The sequence below is a fragment of the Vespa crabro genome, chromosome 5 (assembly GCF_910589235.1).
Source record: "Vespa crabro chromosome 5, iyVesCrab1.2, whole genome shotgun sequence".
Taxonomy (NCBI): domain Eukaryota; kingdom Metazoa; phylum Arthropoda; class Insecta; order Hymenoptera; family Vespidae; genus Vespa; species Vespa crabro.
The window spans coordinates 3,800,263-3,822,762 of record NC_060959.1 but is presented as its reverse complement, the minus strand read 5'-3'; the positions used below and the strand labels follow the sequence as shown (position 1 = coordinate 3,822,762).

The 22,500-nt window shown below is 33.7% G+C and overlaps 1 protein-coding gene across 2 annotated transcripts in view; it reads left to right on the top strand.

Annotated features, from left to right (window-relative positions):
* Nucleotides 1-22,500, top strand: part of LOC124424023 — an 83,326-nt gene that overhangs the window by 59,775 nt on the left and 1,051 nt on the right. For both annotated transcript variants that reach the window (XM_046962478.1, XM_046962479.1), the window contains exons 3-11: nucleotides 10,655-10,966; nucleotides 13,056-13,192; nucleotides 14,980-15,180; nucleotides 16,034-16,377; nucleotides 17,920-18,139; nucleotides 18,687-18,992; nucleotides 20,051-20,653; nucleotides 21,219-21,931; nucleotides 22,031-22,500. The exon at nucleotides 22,031-22,500 is cut by the window's right edge and continues 1,051 nt beyond it. In XM_046962478.1, the coding sequence (XP_046818434.1) occupies nucleotides 10,666-10,966; nucleotides 13,056-13,192; nucleotides 14,980-15,180; nucleotides 16,034-16,377; nucleotides 17,920-18,139; nucleotides 18,687-18,992; nucleotides 20,051-20,653; nucleotides 21,219-21,931; nucleotides 22,031-22,403 (3,198 nt within the window). In that variant the 5' untranslated portion in view covers nucleotides 10,655-10,665 and the 3' untranslated portion in view covers nucleotides 22,404-22,500. The remainder of the gene's footprint in view (nucleotides 1-10,654; nucleotides 10,967-13,055; nucleotides 13,193-14,979; nucleotides 15,181-16,033; nucleotides 16,378-17,919; nucleotides 18,140-18,686; nucleotides 18,993-20,050; nucleotides 20,654-21,218; nucleotides 21,932-22,030) is intronic.

Sequence of the window (22,500 nt, the reverse complement as noted above, 5' to 3'; positions counted from 1 at the left end):
ATAAAACGTATTATCATTTATATAGATACGCAGAAACAATATACACATCATTATCGTACATTTATAAATATTTGTAAGAATAATTTGCAAAAGGAGTAAAAATATTCATTTATATATTGTCTTAACGAATTTTTACATAGATATGACAATAATACGATATAAATAAATTCAATAATCCTAAAGAACATATTACATTATCATATTAAATTCGATAATCCTAAATATCATATTACATTATCACGACTCAACAGGAGATACACTCTATAATGGTGAGTACCACCGAGGTTAGGTCGTAATCACTGGTAAAGAAAGGAAAGAAAAAAAAAGAAAGAAAGAAAGATAGAAAGAAAGAAAGAAAAAGCTCGTCTTACTCATAGTGTGCAATGCCAGTAGAGTATAGGAAAGGAAAAGAAGTCGTAGATTAATCGGGGGATGTCTAACAATCGCCTTCTATTCTTCGCTCGCGAGCTACGCTCCGAAGTTCCATCTCTACGAACGGAATGGAACTCCCTGAAGTAGGAGAAAGACGCGTTAGGTTGGGAATGGCTTGCCGAGTAGGAAATGAGGAAAAGAGAACGATGGGGAACTAGTAGGGAAGGAAATGTGTGAGAAAGAGAAATAAAGAGAAAGATAGAGAGAGAGAGAGAGAGAGAGAGAGAAATATAGAAAAAGAAAGCGGCAGAAACTTGGGCTGGAGGCTGAGTAAAACACGTTGGAAAGAAGAAGGAAGAAGCAGAGTAATAAAAAGAGAAGAAAGAGAAAGAAAGAAAGAGAAAGAAAAAGAGAGAGAGAGATAGAGAGAGAAAGGGATTCTGTTCCTGGCACGTAAACGTGGATGACGACGACGACGACGACGGCGACGACGACGACGACGACGACGACGACGTAAGCAACGAGGATGCCTGGCAAAAGCATAGATCGAAGTCTCTCAGTGAGGTCCGTTGCACACATACATAGAATCACACATCATGTAGGTAGGTAGGTAGGTATATGTATATTCTAGCTGACTCCTCGAGCAAGAAGGTTGGATCGCTTGGAATCCACATACCAACATAACGTCTTTCCCTCCTCTACACGTTGATGTATGATGCATGTAAGTACGACCATGTCTTTCCGATAGAAAGAAGATTACAAGAGACGCAGATAAGATCCGTACGATGTCAGCTAAAGCTGACCAACTTGGTGGTCCCTCTTGTTTGCCACTCTTTCTCTCTCCTTCTCTTTCTCTCTCTTTCTATTTATCTTTCTCTCTTTTGCTCTATCTATCAATCTATTTCCATCTATCCATTTCCTTTCGTCTTACGTCTCCATTCGTTTTCCTCAAAACAACGTTCAGATCGAATCGAAACAATGGCCGATCGATCTTCGCTATATCTATATATAAAGGAAAACAATCTACCAAGAAAATTTTCATCTTTTTCGACTTCTTTTTTCTTTGTGTTTTTTTTTTACACACACTTGATAAATTTTTCTCCCGTGGAAATTTTTAAGTTTCATTAACTATGTTTGATTGATAAAAGAGAGAGAGAGAAGGAGAAAGAAATCGAATAATGAAAGGAAACACGATCGATAAGCACACCATGTCGAACGATGGAAACGTAAAAACTCACCGACATGTCGTCGTTGAAATTTCGATTCCCGCGCGATTCGAATTTCTATTCTGAAAATAACATTTCTCTCACTCGCTCCCCCCTCCCCTCCCCCCTTCTCTCTCTCTCTCTCTCTTTCTATCCATCCATCTATCTGTCTATCTAGTAGTTTCCCGTGCATCGACATCGTCATACATATCCATCGTATCCCTCTAGATTTCGGCCTGCTACCGTTTCACTTTGTCTTAGTGAATCTCACGAATCGAATGAGATCTGCCATTGGTGGATGCGAACAGTGTGGTGGCCTCGTCGAAAATCGTTTCTCGTCACGCTGCTCGGTCTCCCATTGACAGACCCTTTTCCCTTTCCAGCTCGGAGACCCGAATAGTACTATCGTTCTATCTCTCTCTCTCTCTCTCTCTCTCTCTCTCTCTCTCTCTCTCTCTTTCTCACTCACTCACTCACTCTCTCTCTCTTTTTCTCTTTCTGGTTGACGGTAGCCCGCGAGCAGAAGTCCATTCAATCTCACCGGCCAGAATATTCGGCATTCAGTGTGGCAATGCGTCTGGAATCCACCAAGGCTTCCATAGAAGGGTCTTCTCTTTTTCGTCTATCTATCTATCTATTTCTCTCTCTCTCTCTCTCTCTTTCTCTTTATCTCTCTCTCTCTCTCTCTCTCTCTCTCTCTCCCTCTTTCCATATATATCTATCTATCTATCTATCTCTTTTCTCTTTTCTTCTCTTCTTTTCTCTTTTCTTCTCTTCTCTTCTCTTTTTCTCTCTTCCTGCCAGTTCCGTGATGTGCACGAAGTAACACAGAATACCCAAACCGTTCGCCCTACCGATGCGTCCCGCGAAAAGGTTAGACGAATCCAGGAAGGGAATAATGCCAGGAAAAAGTAGAAAGTGGAGAAAATAGTCGGGCACAATGAAGATAGACGCAAAGAGAAGAAGTAAAGAAGAGAAGAAGAGAAGGAGAGAAGGCGGAGGAAAATTGGCTTTGCCAAAAATCTTTCGATAAAACTTTTTTCGACCCCGTACAAGACAAGATCTTCCCTGACGAACGGAATTCTCTTTTGTTATTCGCAAGGGGACTTTAAAAACGTCGATGGGAATACGATTGTCGTTTCGTTTAACCAATTTATGATCTTTCTTAGTTTTTTTCTTTTCTTCCTCTTTTTTTTTCTTCTTTTTCTGTTTCTTCTTCTTTTCTTTTTTTTTATACAACTTATTCCAGACGATCTTTATCGCGGTACGAACGATACGATAAAATTGTGGCAATAAATCAATTAGAAATTAAATTGATTAACATTGTTATTAATAACAGAAACATGTTCGTAGATTTTGTTTTTATTATTTTCTTATTTTTTTTCTCTTTCTCTCTTTCTCTTTTTTTTTTTTAATTACGACAAGTCCAGATAAGACAATAAGGCTTAAGTTAAAGTAAAACAATAATATTTAAATTGAACTGAAATAATAAGAAAATAATTTGATATATATACATACATATATATATATATATATATATATATATATATATATATATATATATCAAAAGAACAAACGAAAAAAAGAAAGATATAAGGACGTAACAATTTGGACGATTCCTTCAGCATGATAAATCGTTAAAGTGAGCAGGCGCCAAGGCGGTATATCAACAAATACCAAAAGAGAGTAACGCGGAAGACCGTCTTTTTCGTGTGGGAAGAGTCCCAGGAAAAATAGAGAAAGAGAAAGAGAAAAAGAGAAAGAGAAGGAAAGAGAAAGAGAAAGAGAAAGAAAGAAAGAGAAAAAGAGAGAAAGAGAGAGAAATAGATAGAAGGTAAGTAAGTGGATTCTCTTCTTCGAGGACAAGGAGAGGCTGTACTCGAGCCAAAAGCCGCAAAGTCGTTTAAGACTGCCAGTCAAATAACGATTGGAACTTAGCTCGGCCTCTAGAACTCGCCTAATTTCAAACGGCGGTTCTTATAAATTACGCATTTCGATCAGGCGTTCGTGGAATCGTCGTTTTTGTTCCTCGTTTATTGAAATCGGCAAAAAGTTTAAGGATTCAATGTAACGATTCAATGTATAAGTCGATTTGTTCCAGGGAAAATGTTTCTCTTCTATTTGACTGCGTTCGTTCATTTTTATTTTTATTCTTATTTCCTTTCTTTTTCATTCTCCTTTCTTTCTTTCTTTTCTTTTTCCTTTTTTTTTCTTTATCGTTTTCTGTAACCTTAGTAACAGTCGAGACTATCCGAGAAAATGCTATACTGTATCATTACTCTAACGATCTCACTCATGAATCTTTCGTGACAATTTTCTATCTTTTTTCCTCTCTCTCTCTCCTTCTCTCTCTCTCTCTCTCTCTCATTGTATTTTGTAAATAAGTCTCGTTTCTCTCTCTCTCTCTCTCTCTCTCTCTCTCTCTCTTTCTCTCTCTCTCTTACCCAGCAAGTGCTCATCGTTTTTTAGTCGTCGTCCTAACAGAGTCACCACTCTTTTGCTCTTTTTCTTTTTCTTCTACCTCTTCTTTTTTTACTTCTTCTTCTTTTTTTTCTTCTTCTTCTTTCTCCTTTTCGACCCGATTACGTCCCAATTTCGCATCGATGGAAACTCCAGTCGATCGAACCTCGCATCCTCTCAATCTGCAGTCGATTTTCTTGTGCACCGACCCAATTTCCAGGCCGATTCGGGCAATTTAACCTGACTCTTCTCTTCTCTTCGTTCTCTAGACCTTATTCTCCCTCTCTTGCTCTCTCTCTCTCTCTCTCTTTCTCTCTCTTTCTTTTTCTTTTCCCTTCTTTGCGTTGGATCGCCAGAAAGAGTACTTTTTCAAAGCTTCTCGCACGGGCCGCCTACCCTTTCTTTTATTCCTCTCGCGTCACGGTCAAAACCGATTTCGTAGGTGGTTACAAGGTGCCTTGTATATTCCTCCTCGTCTTTTTACTGTACATGTTTATTTTCTTTACGTATTGCTAAATGTACTGGGATGAAAGAATTATGTGATTTTACAAAATTAACATTCTCCGAGCAAATTCTTCCTTCCATTTTTGTTCACAATCAACGTCAAGAGAAATTATAATTGGCGGTGCTCTTGTTTTTAATTTTTTTTTTTCATTTTATATATATATATATATATATATATATATATATATATATATATTATTTAAATTGGATATTAATCTTCGTCCATTGTTACAATTGAATTCGGTCGAGGACGAGTTCATTTGAAATATTTTTCTCTCTATTAATTATAAGACCTTAGCGAATCTAATATTTTTCTTTCTTTATTTTTTTTCGTTTTGTTTCTTTCTATTCCGTTCCGTTCCATTTCGTTTCGTATCGTATCGTACCGTTTTATTATGTTTTGTTTCGCTTTGTTTTTCATTCCGATAGTATTTAAAGTAACAAAAACTTTGTATCGGTATCTCCAAATGGTTTAAATGAAATCACTTTGTAACGTTGTTTTACCACTATCACCATGTATATAATAGACCTGTTCTTATATGTGTTCATCGTATATATGTGTTTCCAACTGTATACGTATATATACATAAGTAGTATGTGTAACTCGAATAACTGGTTTCGACCATGACGACAATGAGTTTGATTACGGAACTCACGATTGTATCGACGGTAAAGCGAATTTGCTCTATGCTTTCCCCTCCCTCTTATTTCATCTCCTCTTTCCTCCTCCTCCTTCTAGTCCTTTCTTCTCCTTCTTTTTCCTCCTCCTTTCTCCTCCTCTACCCTCCCACTTTCTCTTCTTTTTTCCTTTACCTTTCTTTGGCCCTTTTCCATGGGACTGATTCGTATGGTCTCCTAGGAGAACGCCTTGATTTTTGACGAAAGCCGAACAAAAAAGAAAACGAAACAGGAATGGGGGATCTCGAAAAGTCCAAGTACGAACGCGTGATTGGCTTATTGTATACTACGACGTCCCCGTGCGAGTACGAATGAGAAGCTGTTTCTTATAGCAAACGGAAAGGAAGCAAAGGTCGCTTAACTAACAATATATACGACCTTTCATCAAATTACGTTTCTAAGGGAAGAAAGGAAACATTTTGAATGTCGTAGAACTAAACCTTTTCGATCCTTTCTATCTCTCGTTCGTCGTTTCTTTTCTTTTTATCTTCTCTTCTTCGTTTTTTTTATTTGTTTTCTTTTTTATCTCTCTCTCTTTTTTCTTTCTTTTTTCAAAAAAAAGAAAAAAGAAAAGAAAAAAGATGCGGAAGGAAAAGTATGATGAAAACTGTTCTGTATCTCCAAATCGTACGTTCTTTATTTTTATTTCTTTTTTTATTTGTTCTCTTTTTCCCTCTTTTCCTCTCTCTCTCTCTCTCTCTCTCTCTCTCACGCGCGCGTGCGCTTTCTTTCTCTTTTTATCTCTATCTCTCTTTTTACGCCATAAAACCGCAACGCAGATAATTTAAAGCTCGATGAGTTAAAAAGGGAGAAGCTCTGGTAAAGCACTATTAACGTGAGAGAGATAGAAGGAAAGAGAGATTGAGAGAGATAAAAAGAGAGAGAGAGAGAGAGAGAGAGAGAGAAATAGATAGATAGAAAGAGAGGAAAACTAGCGAATACCAGATGGTGTGAGAATTAGAGTCACAAAAAAAAAGGAAAGAGAAAAAGGAAAAGAGGGAGAGAGAGAGAGAGAGAGAGAGAGAGAGAGAAAGAGAGAAAAAGAGAGGGCAAATGAGAAAAAGAAATAGAAAACGAATATCCACCGCAAAGTTTTAAATTCGTGCAACGTCCGACTGAGCCGTCCCTACAATGGGCCGCAAAGTTTTATCTGAATATGACAGAAAATCCGGTCGCGGCTTATAAACATTTTCATATATGTACATATAACGCGTAGGAAATACTGGTGCTACGAACCGGCGCATTAATTAAACTTTATGCACGATGAACGAAAAATAAAAATGTACGTATGTATATGTACATATATTTATATTATATATTATATATCATATATGTCTATATATATACATCTATATATAAATGTGTGTCCATATATATATATATATATATATATATATATATATACACCTATATATAAATGTGTGTCCATATATATATATATATATATATAAGTTTATAATCCGTGCAAGCGGCGTCGCTTTTCCATCGTTTATTTTTTTTTTTTCTGCGATCGTGTACAATTTTCAACTATTAACGATTTTGCAATGGCCTGTATATCGTTGCAATGAAAATGAATTCTCGTTGGGCATTCGATGGCAATGAAAATCGTCACAACATATTCAAATTATTCTTCGTTACACTCGTTTGCCAACTAAATGATTTTTTTTTCTTTTTTCTGTTTTCTTTTTCCCCTTTTTTTTATTTACAGGAAGGATAAAAGATTATTGATTAATCACGCACGCACACACGGATACGCATACGCACACGTATGCACCCAATCGTGTTTAATTTTCTTAAATATTTAATTATTCGATTTATTCGATTTTATGATAGATATATATCGCGACCGAAAAATTCAATATCACTCCGTACTCGGACAATAATTTTATAAAATGTATTTTTGAAATTTAACTTATGATATATAAATATATATATATATCATTATTAATACATTATTTGAATGATATTATTATTATATCATTCATTACTATATTCATTATCGAACGTTTTGCCTATCATAAGGATCATGAAAAAGTTTCTATTTACAAGTATACGTACGTAAGTAACGCCTATGATCATTAACGAATTATACATTTCGTTAATGATCATAATTATCAACGAAATGTATAATTTAATATGTTTACATAATATATATAAAATAATTGAAGATCAACCTTTTTATCTTTTCTTAAAATTTCTTTTTCCCTACGCCCGTAAGAATATTTTTATAAGTAAAGAAAAGAAAAATACCGAGAAGATGTACCTTATTACTTTATGCATATTTCGTTTTGTTACTTAAGTGTTTATTAAACTTTACTATCTACTATAGTATTTTCTTCCCTTTCGTACAGTTTATTTTCTTTAAAGGAACATCTTTAGCTTAGATCCTAACGACTTAACGACGAAGAGTCATAACTCCAACGCTCGATCGGCCCCATGAGAATGTGAGTTTCCCAGAGCGCGTAATTTAAGTGACATTCATACTGACTCTCCAGTATTTACTCGCGAAGCAAGGCAGTTGCCCCTGTCCAAATTACCATATTCTACTTTCCGCTACACGTTCTCGCGGGTTTGGCCCAGATTCACTTCCTCCAACTTAATAAACAGGGCCTTTAACGTCGCCCGTGCCGCGCTAGAGCACCTTCTTGCTTAAATCTTGTTGCGTTTTATCAGGCTTCCTCTTACCAGTATTCGTCCAGGGAGATGTATACTATTATACATATATAGTATATATATATATATATATATATATATATATATATATACATATGTATGTGTTTGTACCTATATATATACATATATAGATATGTACATGCTGATATTAGTGTTCCTTACATAAGCCAGACCCTGTTACGTGTGTTTACGTCTCTATATATTATATACGTTTCATTTATATAAAACCAGGTAGTAAACATATACAAAGGATGTTCTCTTATTCAACGTTACAACGTTACAATCTCGATCAACCACCACTTTATTATTTATATATGCGTATGTTATAATGAAAAATGAAAAGAAAGAATAAGTTTGTTTTGTTCGTTTGAAACGAAACGAAATGAAACGAAACAAAAACGTCGTTATCGGTAAATTGAATTTGTATTATTTACATTCTCCTCGTTATTATAAAGTCAGGCTCTCTTCAATCATGTATAATAAATTTAAAATAACCATGAAATATATACGCGCACATATACACACATATGCAGACATATAAATATAAATATATATATATATACACATATATATAATTTTCGTTATGATTCCATCGAAATGCATTGTAACGAAATTAAATAATACAGAGGAATTTTAACGGGATTTTTTCTACTTGCATTCGTTACAAATTAATAATCATTATCTTTCGCGTTCGATTAACTCTATTATTAAAATGTGCAAGATATAATAAAACTACATAGTGAAACTTTATTAATGGATTTCACATGTTTAGAGAAGAAGAAGAAGAAGAAGAAGAAAAAAAAAAGAAAAGAAAAGAAAACTACGTTCTATCAATATGTATCCATAAATATGATTAATTTATATTAGGGTTATAAGATTTTCAAGTATGATCTTACAATTATGATTTATTGAGAATCATTATAATATTTCCTGTTTCAACATTTCCTTAGAGAAAATATTCAAAATGTCCACCTATTCCTTGAATACAACTCTGAAAACTCGTACCCGTCTCATTGAGTTTCAAACACGATCCAAAATTCCTGGCTTATTACGTATTCAGATCGTTTCTTTGAACCTTGTTAGATGTTGTTGGAGTTTTACGTATTGAGTATATGTTACACATTATATTCTACTGTATTAGTGAGACAATCTACTCAAATGAATGTATTCGCGTCAATGCATCTCGTTTATGATTTTCCGGATGTACCGAGATCATATTTGGAAGTTTTATAACTCAAAAATTAACTATTTTTGAATTCATCTTGATAAAAGATATATACATATATATTTTCTTTTTTTTCTTCTTCTCTACATATGAGAAATCCATTCCTGAAATTATCCCATATAGTTTTGTTACGCCATATATATATAAATATATATATATATATATATATTATGCACATATTATGCACACTATTATATGCCCATTCGTTCTTTCTTCCTTTCTTTCTTTCTTTCTTTCATTTCTTTTTTTTTGTTTTTTACTAGCGTTTCCACTCCTTTTTGTTTTTCTTCCCTTCGCTTTAGCGATTCACAGAGCCAAGTCCGCGTCATGAATGATTGAACGCAAAGCGTAAGAGGGTGAGCTGGAGCTTCTCTCCTCCTCGGAATAATAACATACGGGGTGAGAAGCATGAAAGAGGACGTACTTACACGTTCCCTGTCGAGCGAACGGTATCACTGAAATTTTCTCTCAGAATTTCACCACCCTTATATTTTTGTATATATTTACACTTATATATATATATATATATATATATATATATATATATATATATATATATAAAAGAAAAAGAAAAGAAAAGAAAAAAAACTAAAAGATGATGGTCGGTCAAACACATACAAGTTTAATGGCACCTTATTAATTTTTATTAAACTGTAAGTAGACTCACCAAGTATTATTTTGTTTATAAAATATCTTTTTAATATTCCAATTTATACATATTTTTATTTATTCAACATCCATTTGCAACGAATGCTAAAGAAAGAACATGAATGGTGATAATTAACGAAAACTTTTTCAAAATTTATTTCTCTACGAATCAAATTTGTTTCTTTTCTTTTTTTCAAATAATTCAATGATGCATTTCTAGTGTCACATAAATATCTTAATCTTTTTTGTGTATTTTACATTCAATGCATTTTTAGTGTTACATATATTAATCTTTTTTTAATGGCAACAGCATATAATCCATGCGATAAAAATGTTCATCTTTTTTTCTTGTCTTTCTTTTTTACACGAATCAATCTTATTCTAAGTCCATTTACACCAAATTTTAAAGAAAGAAAGAAATAAATTACTCCTCCGCAAATCAGATTTATTTATTTATATTCCTTTTATTTTTATTTTAAAATAACTCAACGATGCATTTCTAGTGTCGCATAGGTTAATCTTTCTTTTCCACAACAATAACATAATATAATCCATGCGTTAAAAATGTTGATTCTTTTATTTTCTTTTCTTTTTTTACACGAATCGTTTTTATTCTACATCCATTTATATCAAATTTGAAAGAAAGGAAAAAAATATTCCTCCACGAATTAAATTTATTTATTTATTTATATTGCATTACTTTTTATTTTCAAATAATTCAACGATGCATTTCTAGTATCACATATGTTAATCTTGTTTTCTAATAGCTATAACATATTATTATTTATGCGTTAAAAATATACATTTTTTTTTCTTTTCCTTTTCTTTATACAAGTTGATCTCACATGTACTATTGTCATAATACCATTGTCTCGTATCCTTGAAACAGGGTGAGGGGGCATGTTGATGTGCCGGCGGTTGCTGCTGATCGCAGCCGCGATCGCGGCCTCGATCGAGGTTGGCTCCGCTAGTTATCGCTCGAGCATATCCTCGGACAACTCCGGCAATCCTGGAACGACGTCGTCCGAGGTATCCTCTAGCAGCCCGGAAACGAGCGGCTCGCCGACCGAAATCGCCGAGACGATCGTTTGCAGACCGTCCGAGTATCTTTGTGGTACTGGCCAGTGTGTCGCACAGGACAAATATTGCGACGGCGAAAATGACTGCGGCGACAAGTCGGACGAGCCAAGATACTGCACGCGTGAGTAACCTAACGATCATCTTTATGATCTCAAATCTCGTCTTGTTAAACGAACGAAAATTCCCTTTTTTCTTTTTTCTTTTTTATATCCTTTTTTTCTTATACTTTTTTTATTCCTTCAATCTTCTTTCTTTTTCTCTTTTAATTGTTGCTTTTATAATAAAAACGAGATTCGTCTTGTTGCTTTTTTTTCTTTTCTTTTCTTTTTTTTTTTTGTTTTTCATTTTTATTTCCCATCAAAGAAAAGAGAACGTAATATTTCATTCTACGTATCTTTTTGTTTCTGTTTTTTTTTGTTTTTTAGGGAAAGAAACAATTTTTTGTCCTTCTTCCCCCCTCACCTGAATTCTCTTTTATAAAAGGAAAATATTCTTTTTTTTTCTCTCTTTCTCTGTAGTTTTCAAATTGCAATGAAACGTCCACTTTATTATAATGTTCCCTTCTTCGACGTTATCTCGTGAATTCTGTTATATGTGTATGTAAATAAAACATAATAAAAAAAAAAAGCAAAAAAGAAGAAAAAAAGAAAACGAAAAAAGAAGAAAAAGAAAATGAAAATAAAAATGTCGACATGTGCATAGTACAATTACATAAATGTCAAAGCTCGTAGTTGTCGTTAGTTCGTTTTTTTTTCTTTCCGCCGGCCCTCTCTCTCTCTCTCTCCCTCTCTCTCTCTCTCTCTCTTTCTCGATAAGAACTGATCTAATTACGTCGCAGCAACGGTCAGCGAAAATTCGAGCGGCTAGGTGATATCATTCGTCCGATTGGATTTCGACCGGTCATAGATGCAGTTAAAATTCTATCGGTACGGTCGAATGGACGAATCGCGAGTGAAATTTTTATGAAAGCTACGTACGTATCGTTCTCCCGTCATAACGGAATTCGCCGTCGTTATTAGTTTCAGCGTGACCGGGCCGTTTGTTTTTAACATTTCAAAATCGAGACGAAGCAATAACGTCTCATCGTGACACGTACATATATTTTTTTTCTCCTCTTTTCTGTTTTCTTTTTTTTGTTTGTTTTTTTTCTTTTGTTTTCTTTTTTTTTTTCTTTTTTTCTTTCGAACAGATGGGACGAGCATGCCTAATGATTTTTTTCATAATTCTTTGGCTACACGCAAAAAGCCAATAAGTGACGTTTTACTATTTAATATTAAATTATATTCAATATTTATATTTAATTATTAATATCTTTCGTCGTGGTTTCAACAAATTTTAGAACATATATTCCCATAAGATTTTCTAACACGTTTGTATAATTTAATTTCCACGATACATGAAAGAAATGTAAATATGATCCGACAAAAACTTTGGAAATCGGGATATCTCAAAAAATGATTTTTATCGCACATCGACTTCTCTTTTTTTTAATATTTAAAAAATACATCACATGTCTGTTTTTTTACTCTGCTACTTTCGCACAAATTCCAAGAAATATCTCGTATTTTTAATTTAATAGTTCATAACGGAATGATCTTGTTTACGAAATAAAATTGTTCTAGCATGCGACCGAACGCTGCGCGGTTCGTTTTTAATATTTCAAAACAGAGAGACGAAGCAATAACGTCTCATTGTGACATGGTTTTATTTTTCTTTTTTTTTGTTCTATTATTTAGAACAAATGGGAGAATCGTGCCTAGCAATTCTCTCCAATATTTCTAACGAACAATAATTTTTTATTACTCTTTGTTTACACCCAAGAACCCAGTATGGGACATTTTAATAGAATAATATGTAATATTTATATTTAATTTTTAATATCTTTCATTGTGATTTCAATAAATTTAAAAAAATCTATTTTCATAAAATTTCCTAATACGCTTATTTAATTTAATTTCTATGAAACATTAAAGAAATGTAAATATAATTCAACGAAAACTTTGGGAATCAATAAAATTTTTCTCAAATAACAGATTCTTGAAAGAATTTTCTTTCGTTGAATCTTTGAAAAATTCATTAAGTATTTTAATTTTTTTAATCTATTCGTTTTTCTTTTATTCTTTTTTATTATAATTTCATAAAAGATTTCGCATATCGATTTTAACAGTTCATAACGGTATGATCTTGTCTACGAAATAAAATTGTTACAGCATGCAACCGAACGCTATACGGTGACGTCGGTCGGACATACAGAATGGAAGTCCGTCGGCCGAGGAAGGATCGACTGCCATTCTTGTGTCACCTCAACTTCACTGCCGCCGGCTCCGATCTTGGTGATCTAGTTCAGGTCTGAACAACAGGGAAGATGTATAGGATACACATACACATATATATGTATATGTATATATATATATATATATATATATATATATATATAACCACCAATTAAATTTAGACGAAGTCAAAGATATCATCTTATTTAGATAACACGATGACTTTTATAAAATGATCGAAGAGATTTCATTTTTACAATAATTATAATATCACGCGTTAAACTAATATAAATGAGTGTAAATTCTACCAAAAAAAAAAAGAAAATTACTTTTATAAAAAATGAATATACATACATATATACATGTATATGTATATATATGCATGTATACATTGTCGGAGAAAATTAAAATAACGTTGACTATGGGGTATCAAGTGAAAAGATACTGTCACGGGTCAGACACGGGCGTCGCCCAAGGTTCCTGGCTACTCCCGTTAAAACCCAGAAAATTTATTGTTCCGTTTTCTCACAATTTTCATCTCTCATCTCTTTTCATTTCTCTCTCTCTCTCTCTCTCTCTCTCTCTCTTTCTCCCTCTCTCTTTCTTTCTGTCTCTCTCTCTCTCTCTCTCTTTCTCTCTATCTATCTCTACCTCTATCTCTATCTCTATCTCTATCTCTCTTTCTCTTTTTCTCTTATTCTCTTTTCTATATCCGCTAGGCAAATTAAAAGGATTCGCGTGCCAACTAAAATATTCGCTCACCTCGAATATTCACGTACGTATATTATATGAATATACTTTTGTGTAAGTATACATATGTATATATATATCTACCTATATATGTATATATATACATATATATATGTATATATATATATATATATATATATATATATATATATATATATATACAAAAGGTGGCCTATTTTAATCTACAGGGTGAACGGTAAAATGTAGCCAATCGGAAATGTCTCGTTTAAGAGTGTTTTATCATCAGTGCACTTCGTAGATTTGTTTGTTTCACTTCGTGTAATTTACCGATTGTATTTCAGGTTTTTTTTGTTTTTCTCTTTTTTTCCTTTTTCTTTTTGTTCCTCTGATTCGTTTTCTCCTTAATTTACGTACTCTTCGAACAAATCGCGCGTATTATTTGTTTCTTTTTTTTTTTTAATCCTTCCCCCTCCGCACGGAGCTTTCCCTGGATGTAAAGTACTTTACCAAATAGACGTCCATTTTTTATCGTAGAGATTAAAATGGATTTTCTCCCGTGCGTAAACACACGCACACGCATAGGCACACATTAACAAACATACAGTAAAGCACGTTCGATGTTAACGATGAAATATCTTGCGTGATGGGAGCACAGTTTTGTCTTTTTTCCTTTTCGACTAAATTAAAAAAAAGTAAAAAATGAGAAACACTTCGGAACGTAACCATGATAATAGATAATGATAATAATAATAATAATTATTATTAATTATATATAATATAATAATATAATAATAATAATAATTATTATTATTATTATTATTATTATTTTAAAACAATAAAAGTATTTTGATTCTGCGCTGTGATCTGTATTAATCGATGCCCTTTGTATCCAATGAAATCAATTTTTTATCAAGTTAAAAGCAAAAAGGAAATAATAATCATAATAATAATGCTAATAACAATATTAATAATAATAATTATAATAATAATTATTATTATTATAAGCATAATAATAATAATAATAACAATAATAATAATTATGATGATGATAATGATGATGATGCTAATTATAATAATAATAATAATATTTCCAAAGAAATATATATGACCGATTGAAATAAAGAACGACGAATAATACTTCCTATTACAGTTAACGTTCGACACATTTACGGTCGGTCGATTTCTATCTTTCACGTCAGAAGGATGCCCGGATGGTTTCATGAGTATTCGCGAAGAGGGTCGTCCAGCGACAGGTGGACAATGGTGTGGCAGTGCTTGGGGTTACACCGTTTACTACAGCGAAACATCCTCCATCAATCTCACTCTTTACTTGCAACGCTTGCCCGAGGAGGTAAACGAGACTTTCTTTTGATCAAATCCAATCCAGATACGACACATTCTCATCGATCTTGACAATTTATTTTGTTATATATCTATTTATATACATATATGTATACGTATATATATATATATATATATATATATGCTATATATAGAATTTAATAATGTCATGTTTAATAATTTGTTAGTTTAATGAATACCGAATACGTCGAGGACAAAAGAAATTTTATCGATATCGTGAAAAAAAAATTTAATCTCATTCTGAAAAATGAATTAAATATATATAAATATATATATATATATATATATATATATATATATATCAATAATTGAATTTCCTTTTTATCTTTTCACTCTTTCTCTCTCTCTCTCTCTGTCTCTCTCTCTCTCTCTCTCTCTCTCTCTCTCTCACATGCACACACATATTTATATGAAATCATTTCATTGAGAGATCGAATTAATTATATGAATAAGTTTTAACATTATGATTATGACGTGGTTTTCATGAACAATCCATATAAAAAGTCAACAAACAAGATTATTATTAATCATTCAAAGTTTATGCATTCGGTAATGTAATTGAAGATGAAACGCGTTTCCACTTGAAACAGGATATTACTCATCACGATGGAAGTAACTTCGAGGATCGTTCTCGTCGTTGATCAAATTATTCCAATTAATCCGTCTCGATAATCTTAGGAAAGTGAAACGAGCGAATAAGGAAGCAAACGATAGATATCGGTCGGTCCAAAGAGACAGAGAGAGAAAGAGAGAAATAGAGAGAGAGAGAGAGAGAGAGAGCGATAGAGTTAGACATAGGATAATAATAGCTAGAGATTTAGGGTAATAATCTTGAATTTTAGGGGATCGGTTACAACTTCGACTTCCAACTGTCGTACAAGTTTCTCAGACGGAGCGAAGCACATCTGAGGTACGGAAACACAAGTATGGCCACTTGGCGGGGTGAACTAGTAAATGGTACCTACTGTGATCGTGTATTAACCAAATGCGACACTCGTGCCTGCCGGCTTCAGTCACCAAACTATCCTGGCGTTTATCCCAGGAACGTCACCTGTTACTATCGCGTAGAACAGAATCGTGCACCTCCTGGGCACAGAGCACTTCTTGCTGTCAGTCAACGGAACAGCCATAAGATACACATCAAGGATCAGATCGTCAAATACGACAGGAGTCAACGTATACTTAGGTACGTTCATTTATTTCTCTCTCTCTCTTTCTCTCTGTCTTTGTCTTTGTCTATCTCTTTATCTTTCTCTCTTTCTCCGCATATTTCAGTCCGTTTGTTTATTTCTCTGTAATACATCTTACCCAATAATTATAAAAAAATTACAAAGAAAAGATAATTGGCAAAAAAAATTCTTCTCATCGACTTATTATATATTATAATATAAAATAAAATAGGAATAATAACGAAGTGAACTATTTTTTGTTCTCAAATATCCAGTCATATCGTCGATCGTTGGTAAAAGTAGGTTGATAGTACTGGTGTTAAGTACTAACCATGTACTACTAGTATATACTAACATAACAAACACCAGGTTTGTATTACGAGAAATCATAAAAAAGAGAAAAAAAATAAAATTTTTTTTTTCAAGAACTGATGTGTAAATAGGTCAGTGGGTCTAGTGTTAAACCTTTCGAGCAATGAGATTTTTCTAATGCTAGCCAACCACGTAAACTTGGTAAATTTAAATAATATATACATTAGTATGATCTTTTATTTCTTTTTTCTTTTCTTTTTTCTTCTTTTTTTAGTTTTTATTACTTCAAAAAAATAAAAAGAAAAGATAAAAATCGAAGATTAATAAATACAGAAGGATAGAGAAGAATCTCGAAACGTAATACGTCGCACGTCACAATGATACGATTATAATGACAACAATATTATAGATATCAAAGATAATAAACGATGATTGTCGTTTATAAAATTAAAACTCGTATAGTCAATGGAAACGCAAAATTTCAATTACTAGATAGAACGTTTTGCATAATTTATGCGACGTACCAATATAATTCGAAATTGGCGGGACTTTTCGTCCCACTTGAAATATACGTATATAAGATATATATATATATATATATATATATATATATATATATGCATGTATTCTAGGTAGGCATTGTATATGTACGAACGGGAGAGTTTAAAATCGAATTAAATTTTCCGCACGTATCATCTACGCCGCGGTCAATAATAAATCTTCCGACGTTCCTATAAATGCGTAATCGGGGTTGTTCAGGGTGAGTAGAAATGGGAAAAGGGATGGCGATGTTGGTAGTGATGAACCGAAAGGTCCGTGAGTAAAATCGTGAAAAATCGTCGTCGTTTATCCTATCAACGGGTTTTATTTACTAACAAACGGAGAATATATCGTAAAAAATGGCAGACATCACCATTATCTACGTTTCTCTCATATTCGTTGTCGTTCAATTCCAAAAAAAAAAAATAATAATACAAATAAAAAGATATAGGGATATACAAAAAAAAAAATAAAATCAAAAAAAAGAGAAAAAAAAAATTGAAAAAGATAAAATAAATAAATAAATAAATCCAGTTTTTATAAGATAGCACGTGCACAATATTTTTTTTTGTTGTTGAATTTTTTCCCCGATTCAAACCAAGGACACGCGAGAAACTTGTTTATTTCGTTATTGTAATATTCGTTTCTATTTTTTTCTTTCTTTTTTTCTCTATTTCTTGTTTATTTTTTCTTTTATCTCTTTGCAGAGTTTGGGATCAGTGCAACGTAGTACAAGATTACTTAACTGTGTACGACGGTGGTTCCACCTCCGACAGGGTCCTCGTGAGATTGTGTGGCGGTGACGCAGTGCCGGATATTGTCAGTAGTCACAACACAATGCTTTTGGAATTTCACACCTCGCCATACGATAATCCGTTTCACCCTGTTCCTTTGTCGTTCCTTCCAGGATTCGAGCTTGAAGTTCAGGTGAGATTATTCGAGGATTTTTCGATTCGTTGGTTTTCTTTCTTTCTTTCTTTTTCTTTTTCTCTTTTTTTTTCTTTTCTCTTCTTTTTTCCTTTTTTCACATTTCAACGAGACTTAGAGATTCATCGAAATCGAACAAATCCGACCGATGGGATAAAAACTCGAACTAAATTGAATTTTTCGCTTTATCCGCGAACGTGTTTAATTTGATCAATAGCATTAAAAAAAAAATTTCTATAAAATGTAAACCTTCGTTAATTAACTCGTTCTATTTTTTCAACGTATCACGAACCTTCCATACACACACACACACATACACGCGCACGCGCACACACACACACACACCCACACACACACACATGACAATTGAAATAAATTTACGTAATTTATATTCAATAAAAAGATTGAAATAAGATCAGAATATATTTTCGATAAACAAATCCCAATGGTGATTTTAAGAAACACTTTATATGCATATACCTATCGTAAGAGTTTAAACTTCGATTTTATCCAATGTCGCTCATACGAATTCATCGAAATCTCTTAGGTGCTATTCGTCGACGAGAAATCCCGGAGCTTCGTGAAAGAGAACGACAACTGCGACTTTTATATATCGAGCGACGAAAGCTCGTTGGGAATACTGGAGAATCCGAAACATTCTCTACCGCCGAACACTACTTGCCGTTATCACTTTCAAGGGAAACTAAACGAGATAGTTTGGCTTTCGTTCGTGAAGTATTACGCAGCCAGTGCTGAACTTGCCGCGAATCTTCACACAGGTGCCGATTGTAACGCTAAGTTGCTGATATGGGATGGCGATCATGCTTCGAATAAGCTTGTTACAAATCGTAAGGTATGACATTTCTAAAAAGTTGATTGTTCCGACCAAACGTGATAATATTTTTCAATGTAATTTCTAAGGATCACTTTTCTCTGATTTAGAATTGCAATAAGAGAAGATGATGGTAATATGGGAATTGCTATATCATATTTGACACCATCTAACGTCTAAAAGTTTATACTGGACTAACAATATAACAACGATTGAGTTTCATCATAAAATATTTTTTCGTGATTGTGAACATTGTTTTGATTTATTTTTTTTTTTAATCGAACATCTTTAATTATCTTTAATTGAAATGGCTACGATAGCTTAATTCAAATATAGATTTTTAAATTAAATTAAATACAAATATAGCGAATGTCTGCTAATATTGAATTCACGGAATTTCATTTCCCATTTGTGTTACGTTTGTGACTTCTCTTCCTAAAATTTACAAATCATTGTTCTGATCAAACTAATACGTAAATTAATTATATTATTCGTATAGAAGACAGTTCATTTTAATATTTTTCTTTTTTTTTCATATTTTTCTATCGCATTTATAATTTATAATTTATATATTAAATATTTTTTATGAATATATTTAATACTATTTGAATGAATTATTTAATACTATTCTCATATTACAATCCAATTTTTTCAAAGTTAAATTTTACAATATCATCGATTTATTTCGACCGTATCTTTTGACAAGTTAAATTTTTTACTTTGGTTCTAGGGAAAAAATAAGAAAAAGAGATTTACATGAAAGATTCTAGCGACATTAACATAATTTATTACTATTTTCTTGATTTAGAGGCCGATGAAAAAGACCTTCCAATATTACCACCTCTATCTCTTACTCCTCCTCCTCCTTCTCCTCCTCCTCTTCCTCCTTCTTTACGTGTATCGAGATATACGTGAATATCAGATATTTTCGATTTTTCTCGTATAATCAGATAAGACGTTATGCGAAAAGAAAATTGAACTTGTTCCAATCACGTTCCAGTTCAACTGAAAGCTTACAATATCTAAATTGTCTCTTCGTCTATGGACTATGGTTAGATGATAAAGTATTCTTATTTCAGAACATCACACTGATGGGCCAATTTTGTAAGGATGACATTCCACGACTATGCGATCACAGTCTTTTACGTAATAGCAGTCGTCACACGCGTCCTTGCAGTCTGACCGAGAGTTACGTTTCAACCGGTAGAGATCTAACCTTGGAACACATTCTTCGTCAAGGAAGTGCACTTTATCCGATAAGCTTCGTCCTACGTTATGAATTCGTTCATGAGGCAACATCCTGTAATCACGTTTTTTCAATGGCGTCACCGACATCCTCGTCTTCCACATCATCGTCATCCTCATCATCATCTTCATCGTCTTCGTCTTCGTCTTCGTTATCGATTGTCTCGAACTTTGGAAAGTTCACATCCCCTAAGAGCGTGTTTCTCTATGGCCGAGGTGGCATGCAAAATCTCAGCTGTATTTACAGATTCGAGTCCGAGCCCGAACATAGAATAGAGTTATCCATTGACAGAGCTTCCTTCGGTGATAAGATCTGTACCTCTTACATCGATCCACTCGTCAATCGATGGACTTGCGATAGACGTATTGGCGAGCCAAGAAAGTTTGGTATAGCTGAACTCGTCATTGCTGAGTATCCTTGGCAAGAGGTTGAATTGGTAAGTCTCTGATGATTCATGAAATATAAGCTTTTGTGTTTACCTTTAAGATCATATTTATATATATACGTATATTACTTTCTTTCAAGATTAATCCTATTTGTGGTATTTTACTCCCTGTAGGGTGTAGAACACCCATGAAAAACTTTGAGCTCAATTAAAACGATTTGTTCATTGCATGATTCATGATTTTCTTTTTTATACGGATAAAATTGGAAATGCATTTTCTAACCTACTGATTATTATTTCCGAGGCTCCAAAAAATATACAGTATTTTTTTTGGAGTCAAAATTATTCATTTCATATAAATGACAACTGCTCAAATTATCTGAGGTGTAGCGCACCTAAACTGCACAAATTGAAATTATTTTGAGGTGTGCACAACTAGGGTTAAAAAGCAAACAAAGGTTTCAATGATTACAATGAAGATATAGATTGAAACGGATTACCTAATTTGATATAATGAATGCTTATTGAAAATAATACGAAATTTTTGAATCTCAAAAAATAATAACGACTAAATTAATGTCACTTAGGAAAATTTAATTTTTTGTTACGTTTACAGGTACGCGATTGTTTATGCTCGAACGTCAGCGAAAGGATCGTCTTGAGGAGTCTAACGTCTAACATTATTGAAATTAGATTTACGGTGACATTGATGAACGTAACGCAAGACTACAGGGATTACTTCTTCGAAGGGCAATATCGTTTCGTTCCAATGAATACGGAAAATAGTGAACAGGGTTGCTCGACGAAACTGGAAGAGCGTCGATTGCGTGGTACCAGCGGTGAAATATCGCTTAGAAGTCCGTTACCACGTGTAATACCTGGTGTCGCCGCGGTCGAGGAAATTCTAACGAACACAGAAGACCTAACGGCAACCCAATGCGTGAACGAACCCTGGTTGATAGAGCCCGAAGATCCACGTATGAACTTTCTATATTTACGAACCGCTGGTTATAGCATTAATCTTGACAACGTTGAAGAATGTACGACTCTCAATCGAATAATCGTATATTCAGCGGCAAATACCAAAGAACGTAGTGTTATATGTCCAGAGGGTGGCGTTGATACCAGCCGAACCGTCGACTTTTTCTCTGGTGGTTGGAATTACAGTGCAGTTAATGCTACCGTTGCGATGCAACAACATTCGAGAAGCTTCGTTGTTGAATTCCTTCAAAGAGAACCGGGCTTTTATGCCGTTACTTGGATGGCTATCTCGAAACGATCGTCCAACGTTGGTTTTACCATGTCACCTATGGAGGAATGTCCTTATAGGTATGATTAATGAAACATATTATATTTATTATCTGTAAAAATCGTTATATGAATCTCTTCAATAGTAAATACAAAATATTGTATTTTATATATTTAAAGGTGCCCGGAAATTCAAGCGTGCATTAACCAGGTCCTTTGGTGTGACGGTGTACGTAACTGTCCATCCGGTTTCGACGAGGAGGAAGCCAACTGTTCGTATCGTTTCAGTGTAACATTGCTTTACGTCGCCGTTGGTGCCGGTGCCCTCGGTATATTCCTTATCCTTCTATTGGCGACCGGTTGTCTTAAGTATTGCCTATATCGTCACAAAACGCGAAAGAAGAAGAAAAATGCTGCGCTCAATGTAAATCATCACGTCAATCACACCCACCATAATAACGGTTTGACTGGGAGCAGATTAAGCGGACGTTACAATCTTCCGACACCGCAGGAAATGTATTTGGAGAATTACGGGAAAGATAGTATTTGTTGACAATACGCCATTACCAATATCGAGACCACCGTGTGAATAGTTTGGATTTTTAATCTGCCTACCTCGCTGAGATAGAACGCGTAAAAAAGAATTATCA